This window comes from Petaurus breviceps, unplaced genomic scaffold (assembly GCF_028583685.1).
Source record: "Petaurus breviceps papuanus isolate PSGF00001 unplaced genomic scaffold, PetGlider_PUasm1.0 90925, whole genome shotgun sequence".
NCBI classification, from domain to species: domain Eukaryota; kingdom Metazoa; phylum Chordata; class Mammalia; order Diprotodontia; family Petauridae; genus Petaurus; species Petaurus breviceps.
Genome location: NW_027187380.1, coordinates 16,509,448 through 16,527,825, shown reverse-complemented (window position 1 = coordinate 16,527,825; position 18,378 = coordinate 16,509,448). Strand labels below are relative to the sequence as shown.

Here is an 18,378-nt window from a genome sequence, read left to right as displayed (position 1 = left end):
CATCCTACCCACTGTAAATCCTGGCTTGGAATTTGTGAAGTCAGAATCGGGTGGTTTGGGGCAAGGACAGGGATGTAACACATGGTTGGAGATGCTCCAATTCCAGTGGTTTTAGCTCCAAAAAAAGAACCATTCATAAAATCATCAACATTTTCAAGTGACCATGGAATGGCAAATCAGGGCCAAGACCTGGGATGTTCTCTGTTGATAATTTACCAATGCAGTCCTCTCCTACACTGTGTACAAGCATTCTACGGATCAAACCGGGCTTGGTGGAGATGCCAAGAATGCATCGCTGATACAGCTCAAGCACCACCTATTGCATGAAGTATCTCCTTATTTTCTCAATGGCTAGCACCTCAACCTATGAGGTAATCAGTGTGTGTGTGTGTGTGTGTGTGTGTCTGTATGTATGTAATACTCATGTGGAGACATAATGTTTAATTTAAGAAAGTCAGAGGAGCCCAGAGGAACGAAGGATGGTTCCTACCATTTGGGCCCCTACCCCAAATGGACATCTCAAGAGGAAACTGCTAATGTGAGAAGGGTATGGTGGAGAGATATTCTAAGGGTACAGTGGGGAGAGCTGTGCCAAAGAATTGGAAGACTGAAGAGAATAGAGATTGAGCCAGAAAAGGTCACCTACTCAGTAGGCTTAAAAGTACAGACAAAATCTGCCTTCTCCTCTCCTTAAGCATTTTGCTTGAGACTCTGCTAGCTCTCCTTCAGACTTAGAGTGAAGGTAGGAAGATGACCTCTCTTTCCTAACCCAACCTCAGCAGCAGCTATGGAGGCTATGTGCACAAAGCAACAAGGATATTTGCTTAATTAGGTGTGTCTGAGACTGGATATCAAGACCATAGCTGCTGCTTCTGCTTTGTGTTTCTTTTCCTGAGCATAGGTAACAGAATGGTACTCCTGAGTTGGGTGTTCCAAATCCAAGGGTTGACTGGCAGTGGGAGATGCTTTACAATTTCTACTGTTGGAGGACCCTGATGGAATCCTCCTGGAACACGAAACCCCAAGCCATGATCTGCACATGGCTACAAGAACCGAACCTGCTCATGTGGTTCAGACAGAGGTGAAAATGAAATCTGGTCATGGGCTTCACAAACTTCTGGGGTGTCATTTCCCAATAACAGAGGTGAAAGGTAATGTATTTCTGCACCTGTTTAGAAGGTATGAGTCCTTTGAGATCAATTTCTATTTCATATTTTAAGTGTTTGTTAACATGCATGTGGTTCTTTTGCATTTCCTTTGCCACTTATTTTGTGGTGAAGGAAATAAATAGCTATTCTATACCCAATATCTACTACTTTGGATGCTGAGTAACTTTTCATAAACAAGACCTTGTGAATTCATTTTCAATGACCCTAGACATTATTAAGTTTTATTTATTTATTCATTTTCCAAATCCTTTATTAACTTCTGATTTACAACATTTATTTCCACCACATTTTGAGTTACAAATTTTCTCCCTGTTTTTCCCCTACCCACCACCCCAGAACAGCAATCTCACAGGATATCCCCTCCTCCAATCTGCTCTCTCCCATATCTTCTCCCATACCCCTTTGGATTTTTCCAGTAGGGCAGGTGGATCTCTACGCCCCAGTGCCTGTATATCTTCTTTCCCAATTACATGTAAGATAGTATTAATAATAGTATATATTTGAGTATTTGATTTTAAAACTTTGAATTCCAGATTCATTTCCTTCCTCCCTTGTCACCCACCCTTACTGGGAAGATAAGCAATTCAGTATAGATTGTATATGTGTAACTAATGCAAAACATTAACATAGTAGATATATTGTAAAAGACTGACTATATTTCCCTCCCTCCTATCCAAACTCCCACTTGTTCTATTCTCTACTTTGATCCCATCCCTTTTCAAAAGTGAGTGCTTCCAACTTCCCTCCCCCCCAGCCTGCCCTTCTTTCCATCATCCCCCCTCTCATCCCCTTCCCCCTACTCTCCTGTAGTGTGAGATACCCTATTTAGTATGTATTTCATTCCCTCCTCAAGCCAGATTCAATGGGAATAAGGTTTACCCATTCCCTTTTGCCTTCCTATTCTTTCCCTCCATTGTAACCATTTTCCCTTGCCTCTTCTTTATGAGATAGTTTACCCCATTCTGTCTTTCCCCATCTCCTCTCATTATGTTCCTCTCTCACCTCTTAATTTCCCCTTTTAAGTATCATCCCTTCCTATTACATTGGTCCTGTGCCCTCTATCTATGTATACCTGTAAGCATATATACACATATTGATACATGTACTCATACACCCATATACCCTCTGATATAGACATACATATATGTGTATATATATACATATATTTTTATTCTCCCTTCAACTATGTTCATACCGAGAAAAGTTTCATCAATTACAATTATCATTTTTCCATGTGGGAATGTTAATAGTTCAACTTTGATCAGTGGCTTATGATCTCTTTTCCCTGTTTACCTTCTCAAGTTTCTCTTGCTTCTTGTATCTGGATGTCAACTTTTCTATTCAACTCTGGTTTTTTCATTAAGAATGCTTGAAAGTCCTCTATTCCACTAAATGACCATATTTTCCCCTGAAAGATGATACTCAGTTTTGCTGGGTAGGTGATTCTTGGTTTTAATCCCAGCTCCTCTGCCCTCCAGAATATCCTATTCCAGCCCCTTCGATCCCTCAGTGTAGAAGCTGCCAGATCCTGTGTAATACTGATTGTGTTTCTACAACATTCAAATTGTTTCTTCCTGGCTGCTCATAATATTCTCTCCTTGATTTGGGAATTCTGGAACCTGGCTATAATATTCCTAGGAGTTTTCTTTTTGGGATCTTTTTCAGGAGGTGATTGGTGGATTCTTTCAACCTCTATTTTGCCTTCTGGTTCTTAAACATCAGGGCAACTTTCCTTGAGAATTTCTTGGAGGATGATTTCTAGGTTCTTTCCCTGATCATGGCTTTAAGGTAGTCCAATAATTTTTAAATTATCTCTTCTAGATCTATTTTCCAGGTCAGTGGTTTTTGCCATGAGATATTTCACATTGCCTTCTATTCTTTCATTTGTTTGGATCTGTTTAACATCTCAATTTCTCTTAAAGTCACTAGCTTCCCTTTGCTCCAATCTAAATCCAAGGGAACAATTCTCCTCATTGAGCTTTTGAGATTCTTTTTCCATCTGGCAAATTTGGCTTTTCAAGGCATTCCTCTCCTCATTGCCTTTTTGAGCCTCTTTTGCCATTTGAGTTAGTCTGTTTTTTAAGGTGTGATTTTCCTTAATCAGGCTGTTGACTCTATTTTCGTAATTTTCTTGTATTGTTCTCATTTCTCTTCCCAATTTTTCCTCCACTTCTCTTATCTGCTTTTTTTTTTATTTCTGGGTGGGTGCTAAGTGTCAGAGCCCGGATTCGATCCCCAGGTCATCCCAACACTGGAGCTGGTGCTCTTACTCGCTGTGATACCTGGCCACCCCCTCTTATCTGCTTCTTAAGGTCCTCTATGGCCTGTAACCAGCTTGTATTTTCCTTTGAAGCTTTTGGTACAGGGGTTCTGACTTCGCTGTCTTCCTCCTGTTCCATGCTTTGCTCCTTTTTGTCCCCAAAATAGGAGTCTAATGTTGGAATCTTCTGTCTGTTTTGCTTCCTTTGTCTGGTCATGTTGCCCCTCAGTCACTTGACCCCTGGGCTTTTTGCCACAGGAGGACTCTGCCACCAGACAGGGAAGCTTTCTTCCCAAACACTGGGGTTTTCTCAGCTGCTGGAGGTATTAGTTGGGTGCCCTCTCTGAGGCCTCCACACGCTATGGCAAGGTGGTCACGCACCCCAGGACCTCCACCCTAGACTGCAATCCAGATCCAAGCAGGTTAGAGCAATAGTAATTACCCCTCAGACTGGTTGCTTCGTCCCCCTACACTCTGCAGGCCAGGAGCTGAAGTTGCAAAGTGGCACCAGCGGGTGTCTCAGTGGCTTCTCGCCCTGGGGGCAAAAGCTGAGGCACTTCCAACTACTGGTCCCAAAGTCCACACTGCACTGACCTCTCATTTTGTCCTTCACATCTATGTGTTGATGAATCTGGAAATGGCCACAGATGCTGGTGATCTGGAGTCCCTCCACCTGGTGGCTGGTCAGGCCTGCCCTGGGGTTAAAACCTCTGGCTTACGGGGGCCTGGGCTCAGCTCCCAGAGTGCTGTGCTGGCCGATTCCTACCAGCCTGCCAGGCTGTCCTTATCGGGAGGTTAGCTTCTCTGTGTCATTTTGTGGATTCTGTAGCTCTAAAGTTTGTTTAGAGTCCCCTGTTACATGGACTGGGGAAGGTGGAAGCTGGAGCCCCATGGAGGTCCTGCTTCTATTCTGCCATCTTCGATTAAGCTTTATTTATGATTTATGATTAAGACATGTTTAAGCTTAAGCTTTATTTAACAGATTTTCCTGGGTGCTTTTAAGCTAGGATGAGATGACATAATGAGCCAGAGAGTGTAAAGAAAATATTGGAATCCACTCTCTTTGGCATCAGATCTGTCCCTACCATGAATTCCAGTCCACATAATTCCCAAATCAGGTTCCCCCTGTGAGAAAGGGTGCCACTCATCCTAGATGATGGGGAATCCCTTTGGCAGGGTCAAGATTTGAACCCAGGCCCTGTGACTCCAAACCCATTTTTTTTTTTTTGCTTTTTGGAGAGGGGAAGGTAGGGCAATTGGGGTTAAGTGACTTGCCCAAGGTCACATGGCTAGTTTTTGTGTTAAATGTCTGAGGCCACATTTGAACTCAGGTCCTTCTGACTCCAGGGCCAGTGCTCTATTCACTGTGCCACCTAGTCTCCCCCACCCATCATTCTTTTCACTGTACCTTCCACCAGCCCTCTAATAGCGTTTCTCTTTTCCCAAGCTTCGTCTGTCTCTAGTGCTTTCTACAGACCAGAAAAACAGTAGCATAAATAGCTACATTATGAGGGCTATAACTAGATTCCTTAAAGCAACACAAGCAGCCTACATTTCATCTTTATTTACTACTATTAGTCTTTGATGTTTTATCCAAAATTGTCACCAATATAGAAATAAATAGTTATGTCAAGAACATAGTCAGAACCGAAAGGTTTTTAAGGAAGTTTAAAAAAACAAGTCAAATAGGATGATTGGCATTAAAATGAAGAGTAACATAATGTAAAATGTCTGATTTTTATATAGTGCCATCTGCATAGCACTTTTTATGTATTACAACGTATTTCATATACATTAATATCTCAGATGGGGAAGAAAGACAGGCTAGAGTACTGGATCGAATCCATTATGATGAAATCCAACAGAGATAAATATAAAGTCTTATACATTGAATATTATATAAATCAATTTCACAAGTAACAATAGCTTTAATATAGCACCTATTATGTGCCAGGCACTGTACTAAACCATACTAATTATTATCTAATTATGATCTTTACAACAACCCCTGGGAGGTAGATGATATCATTATTTCCATTTTACAGATAAGGAAACGAAGGCAAATGCAGGTTAAGTGACTTGACCAGGGTCACACAGTGTGGGAGGCCAGATTTGAACTCAAGTCTTCCTGATTCCAGACCTGGCAGTCTATTCACTTTGCCACGTACCTGGGAGGCTGCATGCTATACAGCAGTTTGTTTTCAAAAGATCTGAGGGTTTTAGTGGCCCCAAAGCTCAGTATAAGTCAGAAGTCTGAGGTAGCAGTCCCAAAAGCTACTGCCATCTTGGGCTGAGTTAAGAGGGGCCAAGCTTCCAGGAGAAGAGCTAATACCTCTGTACTCTGCCCTGGTCAGATCTCCTCTGCAGTACTGTGCTCAGTTCTGGGAGCCATAGTTTAAAGGGACATTGATAAACTGGAGAGTGTGCAGAGGAGGGTGATGTGGATGGTAAGAGGCTTTGAGTCCATGATATATGGGGATCAACTGAAGGAGCTAAGCATGTTTAGCCTGAAAAAGAGAAAACTCAGGATGGGCATAAGGGCTGTCTGTCTTCAAGTATTTGGGGACGGCTAGGTAGGTCAGTGGATAGAGTGTCGGCCTGGAGTCAAGATGATTCATCTTCATGAGTTCAAATCTGGCCTCAGACACTTCCTAGCTGTGTGACCCTGAGCAAGCCACTTAACCCTGTTTGCCTCAGTTTCCATATCTTTAAAATGAGCTGGTGAAGGAAATGGCAAAACCACTCCAATATCTTTGCCAAGAAAACCCCAATGACTAAACAACTACATCTGGAAGAGGGATTAAATGTTCTGCTGACCCCAGAGGGGAGACTTAAGAACAACTGCATGGAAGTTGCAATGGGGCAAATTTAGATTTGAGATTAGGAAAAAACTTCCTAGAAATGAGAGTTACCCAGAAGTGAAGTAGCTACCTCCAGATATCTCAGGTTTCTTGTCCTTGGAGATGTTTAAGCAGACACTAGATGACATCTTGTCAGGTATATTATAGCAGAAATCCTTTTAGGGTTTGGGTTGGACTAGATGGTCATTGAGGTGTTTTACAAATTTCAAATGTTATGAGTCTGTTAATGTCTCATTTGATTCTCACAGCCCCATGAGATAGATTGAAGAAGGATTTCTACCTACACTTATAGTTAGTCACTCAGTCGATAAATGCAATTATGAGCTTACTGTGTTCCAGGCACCGTGTTAAGTCCTGGAGATACAAAGAAAGGAAAAAGACTGTTTTGACCTTCAAGGACCCCTCATGGTATAAAACATGCAAGCAACTATGTACAAACAAACTATAATTAGGGTAACTAGAGATAATCAACAGGGGGGAGGTACTAGGATTATGGGGAATCAGGGAAGGCTTCCTATAGAAGGGGTGTTAGCTGGGGTTTTTGAAGTGAGGAAACAAAGACACAAAGAGGTAAAAGGACTTCAGTGTATAATGTGGTGTTGGGGGGTGTGGGTTAAAACTCCAGAATGGGTATGTTTAACTTCATACACCCTTGACTATAGAATGCTTCCATGACTCCCTGTAACAGAGATATAATACACATGCCCCTTTTCTAACATCTATCCTGGAGAGACTTCTTGTAGTCTCCAGTAGCCCTAAGGAATTTAGCATTCAGAGTTAGGGTGGAGTTATGGAATGGAATGCTGGACTAAGAAAGATCTAGGTTCAAATTCTGCCTCTAACATTTTGTGTGACCATGGGCACTTAATTTCTGTTAGCCTTCTTTTCTTCATCTGTAAAGCAGGAGTATCTACCTCCTTAAAATGTTCTTGTGAGACTCAAATGGAAGAATATATGTAAAGTACTTTGCAAAGTTTAAATTCTTCTGTAAATGTTAGGTATTAGTATCATTCTTCATTGTTCCCACATGTACTAGTACAGGTATAAAGTTAGAGTGTCACCAAAAATGTGCTTAATGACTCTCTTAGCCTGTGTTCCTATTTCCTAAGCAGACCATGGAGGATAATGAAATTAAATTAGCTTCTCGTGAAGTCTTTTTTTTTTAAACAAAATGTCCCTATTTCACCCAGGCTGGAAGTAAAGCAGTCACATCCCACTGCTGATCAACATGGAAGCTCTGACCTGCTCTGTCACAGGCCAGTTTGCCCCTCTTTAGGTGGCCTCATGGTCCCTGGTTCCAGAGGCTCATTGGCTTAATGAGGACACCTGATCACCTTTCCCCAATACAGCTCAGAAATCCCGAACTCCTCAGCCTCAGCCTCCCCGGTACGAGGAAATACACTTGTGCACCACCATGAAGTCTTTCTTACTGGGCTGCTTGTCCCTTTATTCAGTGGACTATGGTGAAATGAGGATGGGGGCTGATATTTTGGGGGTTGCTTCCCTGTCCCACTCTACCCTGTAGACCTCAAATACATGCTATGGAAGAAAAGCTTGCAAATATCTCACTCAGGCCTAGAAAGTTAACAGACCTAGAAAATAATTCAGTCAGTTAACTAATAAGTATTTCTGTATGCCCCTCCTAGGAGCAGTACACTGTACTGAGAATTGACTTACCTGGCACTTTCAAAGGTGGCAGACGCAGTCTTTCCAATGGCCCCAAATCCAACTCCAACAGCAAGACCCTCTAAAAGAGACATAAAGTGTTAGGACTCAAGGCCTATAAGTCAATGTCCATTCTTCATGATACTATCCATTGACTACATACTATGGCTATCATCATAACAGATCACATTCCTAGAGCACTGTATGATTTTATAACAATTGTTATATATCACACTTGAAAGCTTGCAATAGGGGCTATATCTTTTATCTCATTTGATACACACAGTAAACCCAGCAGAGAGGTAAGTTGTACAGGTTTTATTATCCCAATTTTATAGATGAAGAAACTGAGGAAAAGAGAAGTTAAGTGATGTGTCCATGGTATGCAATCAGAAAGTATCAGAGGCAGAATTTGAACCCAGGACTTCATGACTCAAAGTTCAGTGCTCTATTTACTATGACATGGCAATGACTCTCTCTCAAAGCATTTCTCCCTCAGCAATTCTATGAGGTCTGGAGAGAAAGCAGTATTATCTTCATTTATTAGATGAAAAAAAATTGAGGCTCAGAGTATCTGTTACCTGCTCATGGTCAGTTAGTAAGTATGAGAGCTAGGATTTTAATTCAAGTCTTCTGAAAAATCAGATTCTCTTTCCATTATAACATGCTGCCTGTCATTGTTAAAATCAAGTGTGCCTTTTGAGATTTCTTGGAAAATCAGCATGTTCTTTTTTTAACATCAATCAATTAATTAATTAATTGTTTTTTGGAGGGGGGAAGGTAGGGCAATTGGGGTTAAGTGATTTGCCCAAGGTCACACAGCTAGTAAGTGTTAAGTGTCTGAGGCCGGATTTGAACTCAGTTCCTCCTGACTCCAGGGCTGGTGCTCTATACACTGCACCCTCTAGCCACCCCAATTATCATGTTCTTGAGAGAACTATTTTTTTATGGTAGCTCCAAGAAATCCTTAAAATCAAGACAGAACTCCTTTGCCCTCAACACTTTCTGACATGTATCACAAGTTTGACATATATATATTTGGCTATATCTTCCCCAGAGAATTTAAGCTCTTTGAGGATAGGAATTTTGTTAGCTATTGTTTTTATCTCTAATATTCAACATGTTGGTTTTTTTGTTTGCTTTAAATATTCACTTTTATAAGATTTTGAGATCCAAATTTTTTTTCTCCTTCCCTCCCCACCTTCTTCCCCCAAGACGGCATGCAATCTGATATAGGCTATCCATATCATATTAAACATATTTCCACATTAGTAATGTTGTGAAAGAAGAATCAGAATGAAAGGGAAAAACCACAAGGAAGAAAGAAAAAGAAAGAAAATAGTATGCTTTGACTTGCATTCAGACTTCACAGTTCTTTTTCTGGAAGTGGACAGTATTTTTTATCTTAAATCTTTTGGAACTGTCTTGGATCCTGGTATTGCTGTGAAGAACTCAGTCAATCATAGTTGATCATTGAAGAATGTTGCTGTTATTCTGTATATTGTTCTCCTCACCTCACTCAGCATCAATTCATGTAAGTCTTTCCAGGTTTTTCTGAAATCTGCCTGCTCATTATTTCTTATAGCACAATAGTATTTCATTATATTCATATACCACAGCCACTCCCCAACTGATGGGCATTCTCTCAATATCCAATTATTTGCCACCACAAAAAGAGCTGTTATAAATATTTTTGTACATGTGGGTCCTTTTCCTTTTTTTATGATCTCTTTGGAATATAGCCCTAAAAGCAGTATTGCTGGGTCAAAGGGTATGCATAGTTTCAAATTGCTCTCCAAAATAGTTGGATCAGTTCACAACTCCACCAACAATGCAGGTGTTCCAATTTTCCCACATTTCCAGCATTTATTGTTTTCTTGTTTTTGTCACGTTGGCCAATCTGATAGATATAAGGTGGTACCTCAGAGTTGTTTTGATTTGTAATTCTTTAATCAATGTGATATAGAGCATCTTTTCATATGAGTATAGATAGCTTTAATTTCTTCATCTGAAAACTGCCTATTCATATTCCTTGACCATTTATTAACTGGGGAATGACTTGTATTCTTATACATTTGACTCAGTTCTCTATATATTTTAGAAATGAGGCCTTTATAAAAGACACTGGTTGGAAAATTCTTTCCCAATTTTCTGTTTCCCTCCTAATCTTGGCTGCATTGACTTTGTTTATACAAAAACTTTTCAATTTAATTTAATCAAAATTATCCATTTTGCATTTCATAATGTTCTCTTTCTTGTTTGGTCATAAATTCTTTGGTTCTCCATAAATCTGACAGATAAACTATTTCTTGTTCTCCCAGTTTGCTTGTGGTATTAGCCTTTATATATCCTTTTTGACTTTATTTTGGTTTACGGTGTAAGATATTGGTCTATGCCCAATTTCTGCCATATTATTTTCCAGTTTTCCCAGCAGTTTTGATCAAATACTGAGTTCTTATTGCAGAAGCTGGAGTCTTTGGGTTTATCAAACAATAGATTACTATAGTCATTGACTACTGTGTCTTGTGCACCTAGCCTATTCCACTGATCCACCACTCTATTTCTTAGCTAGGACCAAGTAGTTCTGATGATTGCTGCTTTATAAAACAATTTAAGATCTGATATAGCTCTTCAGAATGGGTGGATCAGTTCACAACTCCACCAACTGCGCATTTAACATTTATCATTTTCCTTCTCTGTCAGATTAGCCAATCTGACAGGTGTGAGGGGGTAATCTTTCTGAAACAAGAAGGGGGCATCAGGGCTAATACACATTGCTTTGGTCTTTGAGGATCCCTAGGTAAAGGTTCTCTAATAACCTTTTCTCAATATATGTGTCTTTGGCTCTCTAATCAGGTAATGTGTGAGCCTCTAATGAGAGTATATAGCTGGGCCAGCTGTGCAACCAGATTTTCCAAACACTGACAAGAGTACATATTTTCTCCTTTCTATTTTTAAAAGGTGATTGAGATCTACCTCTCAACATTGTTTTTTTCTTCCCAGTGTGGGGACATTCTCTCTTCTAACCCCTCCTCACCATTCAAACTAGGACTTGGGTTGAAGATACCAAAAATAACATTTGTCTCCTTAATTCTTTTCTGTATTAACTTCTTTACTTCCACCTGGCTACTAGTTATCTTATTGCAGGAAGGGATTCCTCCAGGAATCTTGAATAAAGGCTAATAATAGCTAAAGTTCTATTTAGCACTTACTATGTACCAAGCACTGTACTAAGCACTTTACAATTATTATCTCACTTGATTCTCACAAAAACCTTCAGAGGTAGGTACAATTATTATCCATATTTTACAGATGAGTAAACTGAGGCAAATGGAGGTTAAATGCTTTGCTAGTGTGTGAGGCCAGATTTGAACTCAGGAATATGAACGCAAGTGTGTAAACCACCTCAAACTTGAGTTAGTGACTGAGAAAAGTCTAGACAGAGAACCACAGTCTTTCTAGGAAATCACATGTGTATGTAAGAAATCACAAATGTATGCTAGATAAATGGAAGCCATAAAAGAAGCAGAGAGATGAGAAAGCATTCAAGGGACAGAAAAGGGAAATGAGGAACTGTCACCAGACACAATAAGGAAGGAGGATTATCTCAATAGGAGACTACAACATGTAGGAGCAAACAGGGGTTAGCCCTTTGTTGGTAGTGAGTCATGGAGCCTGCACAGGTTCCAGTGGTAGGCAAGAACTACCAGAGGGAAGTGTCTTGATCATCTGGCATTCACTTTCCTAGGCTGCCACATCCAGGGTGGATCTCCAAGTCTGAAGGACTGTACAGGTGCCTGGAAAAGATGTTGGTCCATTGGAAAGGGAAAGGGAGTCACCCTGATTGTGCATGGGCTCAGGCTTCAGTATTTTGCATTTTTTTGTTAAGCTAAATAAAACTCACCCAACATTCAATGTTTTGTGGGCCTGAATGCTTGCCTAGAAGCTAATGGATCTTAGAGACACATGAAAAATTCTGATGTTTCCAGGAAAAATCTGGGTGGGAGAATGGATCAGATACCAATGTGCCCAGTGGAGAGTCTAGGTAGTGAAAAAATGAACCAAAGAGGGTATAAATTCTTGAGAGGTCACCAAGACTGAACTTGGGTCAATATGAATACCAAATTTTTGTAATGGACTAGACAACAGGTTACATACATAGAATGCCTTATAAACTTTCTTATGTAAACTTTTTTTTTATCTCCTCTAGAACCTAGTGCAGTACTCTGTACTGAGCAGAAGCTTAATCAATGTTTGTGGAACTGAAGGCAGCATGGTGTAATGAAAAGAGAACTAAAAGCTCTGCCGTGCCTGCACTCCAAAAAGAGCAAAGAAAGAGGAAAAGGACAAAATTATTCATGGCAGTTCTTTATGTGGTGGCAAAGAACTGGAATGTAAAAGGATGCCCATCCATTGGGAAATGGCTGAACAAGTTGTGGTATATGAATGTAATGGAACACTATTGTGCCATAAGACATAAGGAAAAAAAAAGATGGAGGCATGGAAAGATTTCTGTGAACTGACACAGAGTGAAGTAAGGGAGAACTGAAGAACAATTTACGCTATAGCACCATTATAAAAATGAAAAATTTTGAGAGACTTAAGGACTCTGATCAGCTAAATGATCAACCATGATGCTAGAGTACTGATAAAAACAATAACAAAACACGGCCCACTTGATCACAGAGAAACAATGGACTAGCACACAGAATAAAAAATGCATTTTTGGATTTGAGCAATATTGTTGCTGTTGTTTTAATAGTGCCCAACTCTTTGTGACCCCATTTGCGGTTTTCTTGGCAAAGATATGGAAGTGGTTTCCATTTCCTTCTCCAGTTCATTTTATAGATGAGAAAACTGAGGCAAAACAAAGTTAAGTGACTTGTCCAGGATCACACAACTAGTAAGTATTTGAGGCTGGATTTCAACTCAGAATTTCCTGACTCTAGGACTGGTTTTCTATCCACTGCACCACATAGCTCCCCTGAGAAATATGAGATTATATTTTGCTTGACTGTGCTTAAGGGATATAGGGGCTCTGGATTCCTTGATTCTTCCCTCCCTCCCAAATTTCCTTCCTCCTTTGCTTCTTTCCTTCCTTCCTTCCTTCCAGACTGGAGGGGAGTAGATGTAGGAAATAGGGAAAAAAAATGAATGTTTAATCACTGAAAAAATAAAGCTTTTTTTTTTTTAAAAGGGAAAGAACACTAGATCTGAATTTAAAAGACTCAAATCACACCTCTGCAAATCAGTAGCTGGCTGACTGATCATCTGCAAAATGGAGCTAGACCTGATTTCCAAGGTCCTTACCAATTCTAAAATTCTGCAAGTTTGTGAAATGAATGGAAGTCATGTATCTTTGAGGAAAGGCTCAGATAAACCCTCCATGTTTTCCAGTTTTTCTGACATATCTTGCAAGGTCATCTGGGTCAATCCCACAGAGGAAGGTGTGTATCAGTAAGCCAATAATAACAGATGGCTATCTCTTTCCTTCTTAAAGATCTCAGTCTAATTAGTGAGTCTTACCCTAATGGGGCCATAGCCAAGAGCACCCGAACTATACAGACCCAGTGTGGCTCAGTGGGAGCTGCTAAGCCAGCATTCTATAGATGAATGAATGGCCATCCATGTAGCTGTTAGAACCAGCTGAATTACCTGAGGAAATAATCACCATTTCCTGGGATGCTACAGTTAGACTATGTCCCGAGCCTCGTTCCCTTGGTCACAACCAGTAGCAGTGCAGGACATTCTGTCCTAGGGCTGAGGATTATTCCTGGCAACCAAGAATTTGCTGTGTGGATGCTGGCACTTGGCACCAGCTTCCATTTGGGAAAAGAAACATGAAGGAATAATGGAGGGTTGGGGCTGGAGGAGAATAGAACCATATAATAATTACCAAGAACGTAAGCAGGATTAAAAACTTGGGAGTCAATCAAAAGAAAGCCCAGCACACATCCCAACCACAGAAAGAGTATAAATGACAGGATTAAGGCAAGTTCTGGAGATCAACAGATGGTGCCAAGAACCCACTGGGTAGAAAAGGAATGGAGGAAAGCTATGGATTCATGCTCACACCCCAGGTGCTCAACTAAAAGTGCAAATTAGGAAGGTAATTAAGACAAGAAAGCAATGTGACTGGAGCATTATTAATGTGTTCTTGGCTCTTAATTTTCTACTATAAATTCTGGCAGAAAAAAACAAGTGCAAACAAGATGCCAGCCCTGGATTTTAAAATTCTGATGCCTACTATGTGGCAGTTTCAGTGCTAAGTGCTCTACCAATTTAATCTACTCACAATAACCTGAGAGGTAGGTGCTACTCTTCCCATTTTACAATTGAGGTAACTGAGGCAGGCCTAGGGTCACACAGCCAGGAAATGTCCAAGACCAGATATGAACTCAGGTCTTCCTGACTTCAGTCCCAGAACTCTACCCACTCTGCCACCAAGCTTGCCTCAGAAAGGGATGGAAAAGGAAAGGAAATGAGCATTAAGTGCCTATCGTGTGCCGGGCACTGTGCTATGCACTTTACAAATATTATTTCCTTTGATCCCCATAACAACCCTGTGAGGTAGATGTAATTACTAATATCCCCATTTTACAGTTAAGGAAACAGTGGTAGATAGATATTAAGTCACAGCTCTGGCCCAGGGGCTTGGAGGTCCCTAACACTATTCTGAGATGGCAGAGAGAGCCCTGAAGAACCAGCATTCTGACTCTCAAAGATCCAGGAGGACCTGACTCAGGGAGGTGGAGGTCAGTGCCAGAACCCAGGGACCCAACATGAAATGAAGCAGAGAGGACTCCAAGTAAGAACTCGGCCTTGGCACAGAGCCCCATTTTAGGGACCAAAGCTGGGGAGACAAGAATTAATAAAACACTGTTGTTCAGTTGTGCCTGACTCCTTGTGACTCCATTTAGGGTTTTCTTGGCAAAGATACTACAGTGGTTTGCCATTTCCTCCTCTAGCTCCTTTTATAGATGAGGAACTGAGGCCATCAGGGATAAGTGACTTGCCCAGAGTTTTATAGCTGGTTAAGCGTCTGAGGTTGGATTTGAACTCAAGGAAAATAAGTCTTCCTGACTCTAGGCCCAAATAAAACACTAACCAATATGAAAAGCTACTGAAAATCTGGGGATCCCCTAATGGAAAAAACAATTTCCTAACAACTACAAATGGAGACTCAAAGGGAAAAAAAGATTTTCCACAAGAACAATAGGAATGCCTAGAAGAAATGAAGCAAGAGGAAAAACAATGAAATAAACAGTCTAGCGGAAAGAAGTCAACAAGCCTTAATTAGGTAACTCTTCTATACCAGGCACTTTGCTAAGTGCTAGATATACCAAAAACAAACGAACAAAAACCCCAAAACAAAACTACAAAAAAGTAGAAAAAAAAAGTAATAAATCTTATCCAAGTAACAGATTCCCTGAAAACCAGAATAGATTAAATAGAAATCAGTGATTCCATGAGAGCAATAAATACTAGAACAAAATAAAAATATTGAAAAACAGAAGAAAATGTTTTATATTTAAAAAAAAAAACTGACCTGGAAAACAGGACAAGGAGTCCCTGAAAACCATGATTAAAAAAAAAGTCCTGGACACTATATTTCAAGAAATCATAAGTAAAAACTGATTAGACCTATTAGCATCAGATGGCAAAGTAAAGCTAGAAAGAATCTAGGGAGTATCTGAAAGTAATATCCAAAGGAAAAGTCCCAGCAGTGTCACATTCAAAATCCAGAGACCTCAAATCAAAGAAGAAATTCTACAAGCATTGAGAACAAAGTAGTTCAAGTACTAAGAAGCTACAGACAAGATCACACAAGACCTCACATCTTCTACTACAAATGAGAGGAAATACTGGGAAAAAAATTCCAAAAAGGAAGAATAGAGGAAGCCCTTAGGGAGATAAAAGAATCTTGAGGCTCATAAAGGGAAGCTAACCAGAGACCTCAGCCTCCCAAAGTATAGCTAGAAGAAGCATGACAGGACTGGTTTTCCTAACATAGGAGCTATGGTCACCTGGTCTGATGTTTTAGGCAGCAAACAACCAGCAAAATGAAGCCTGCAAGTGGTCTGGAAACCTAAGTTCGAATCCTACCAAGATATTTACCATGTGTACAAGTCACTAAACTAGCCTCTTAAAGCCTCAATTTCTTCCTCTATAAAATGGGGTCAACAGTATAGCACTATTTCATAGAGTTGCCATGAGGAAAGAATTTTGTAAAACCTGAAAAACTGGGTGGCTAGGTGGCTCAGTTCAAATCAGACACTAGCCGTGTGACCTTGGGCAAGTCATTTAACCCCAATTGCCCTGTCTTTCCCCCCCTCCAAAAAACAAACAAAACCCTGAAAAACTATGTAATTGTGCATAGTTATTCTCTCCTTCTTTTGTATGCAATAAACTTCAAATAGAAAGTATCCTGGGAAAAGCTGCTCTCCTACCATTGATCTTCTAGAAGTATGGCTGGTATGGCAGGAAACCATTGCACTGACCTGAAATGTGGGAGGATGAATAATTTAGTTTGGGGATTTTAGGGAATGGTCAACATGACCTCCACATGGAGAGTTTGGGATACAGTGCATCAGGCAGCCTTGACTGAATCCTAAACTTGTATCTATTCTAGGACTTATTGGACCAATTCAAATGAGCAAATTGAAGATGAAACAATTATCAATGAGAAGCAAGCCTTAGGACTTGGATTTGTCATTCTTTCATCTTCCAAGACACATAGCTCCTCTGACAGTTGACCTACCCTGCTCAAAAGGGCTTATTTGACCTGACTTTTACTTTCTTGTCATCCTCTGACATTAATACTAAAGACTCATGACAGAAGCTGACTAGAAGACATACTTGCTATTAAAAGTGAAAAATGTTTCAGAACAGAGGAATTTTTTTTTTTGCTTCACTGTCATATGTTTTCTTATTAAATACTTAAATAAATAAAAAAATTCTGCTTTGACTGAAGTTCAGGTCAGAAAGGCATGGCTTTAATGCCTCTCCAGTACTAAACAGACACTTGAGGCAACTTAATCTTGAAAAACAAGTCTTGTGACTGAGAGCCTGTTTCTAAAAAGACCCGGTTTCTAAAAGTGAAGAGAAATTCTTGATGGGCTAGACTTTCAAATCTGAAGCCCTGCCCTAGGCAGGAAAAAAGGGGCAGGAAACAGCTGTCTACCACCCTCTTCCCCCAGTAGAACAAAATGAGGAGAGGGATTAAAGTGAATATTAACACTAACCAGCTGAGAGCCTAACAATAATTTGTTTTATTGGACCTGTGATTTCTTTTCCTTTTTTTTTTTTTTTTTTGCTTTTTGGAGGGAAACTGGGGTTAAGCGACTTGCCCAAGGTCACACAGCTAATTTTTGTGCTAAATGTCTAAGGCTGGATCTGAACCCAGGTCCTCCTGACTCCAGGGCTGGTCCTCTAGTCACTGCGCCATCTAGCCACCCCAGGACCTGTGATTTCATCAGTATAGGGAGGTCACAGTGAGATACTTTTATAAACACAAATCAGCCCCTCCTTTGCAACTTGTGGTCCTCAAGAGCTGCTGGTATTGTAAGTTAAATGACTTATTGAGGATCACACAGCCAATATGGGGAGGTGGTAGGACCTAAACCCAGATCTTCCTGACTCTAAGGCTAATTCTCTACCAGAGGTGGCAAATGAGGCCCCATGAGCAACAAGAGACCCAAAACTCCAGACTATAGCTGAATCAGATTAAAATGTAATTGGAGAATGTTTAATAAAATAAATAAAAAATATAATACAACACAGATAATGTCTTAATTCAATCCACAGCTAGCAGGATCTGTTTCTATTTGAGTATGACACCACTACACTATAACACATGCTTTTCAAATCATGATCATGATGATGATTAAATACTTTCTATACATTATTTCATTTGATCAAGAGATGGGCAAGAAGGCAGATCTATGGGCAAAACATTTGATCTCTTGTGGTCTCAGCTTCCTCATTTGCAAAATGAAAGGAAATGATTAAACTAGATGATTTCTAAGGTTTTGTGGCAGCTCTAAAACCCCATGATCCACCAAGAAAATGTCAGGGGCAGGCTTTTGACCATTCCAGACAGCCAGCACCAGCCAACTGTAGATAAGATGGCAGTCACATTGAGGGGCAACACAGAGATGGTGTTGCCTGCAGCTGACAGCCAGATCCCTCTAGATACATGTAACGGGGCCAGACCATAGTACCCACTCCCTCTGGTCAGGATAAGTGGGGAGAAAGGATCACCCAGAAATGGTCATTCTGATTACTCTGACATAAGACTAACATTGGGACATGTTTGCCAACCCAGATGCAAAAAGTATGTTTTAAAGGGAACAGTGGGATCAAGAACGGAAGTAAATTGGGGAAACAGTGTCACTAGCTAGCCAGTAGATGGAGCTAGCTC

General features: G+C 40.4%; 1 protein-coding gene across 5 annotated transcripts in view; it reads right to left on the bottom strand.

Annotated features, from left to right (window-relative positions):
- Nucleotides 1–18,378, bottom strand: part of SLC39A11 (solute carrier family 39 member 11) — a 564,681-nt gene that overhangs the window by 123,695 nt on the left and 422,608 nt on the right. For all 5 annotated transcript variants that reach the window (XM_069076522.1, XM_069076526.1, XM_069076524.1 and 2 more), the window contains one exon: nucleotides 7,968–8,037. In XM_069076522.1, the coding sequence (XP_068932623.1) occupies nucleotides 7,968–8,037 (70 nt within the window). The remainder of the gene's footprint in view (nucleotides 1–7,967; nucleotides 8,038–18,378) is intronic.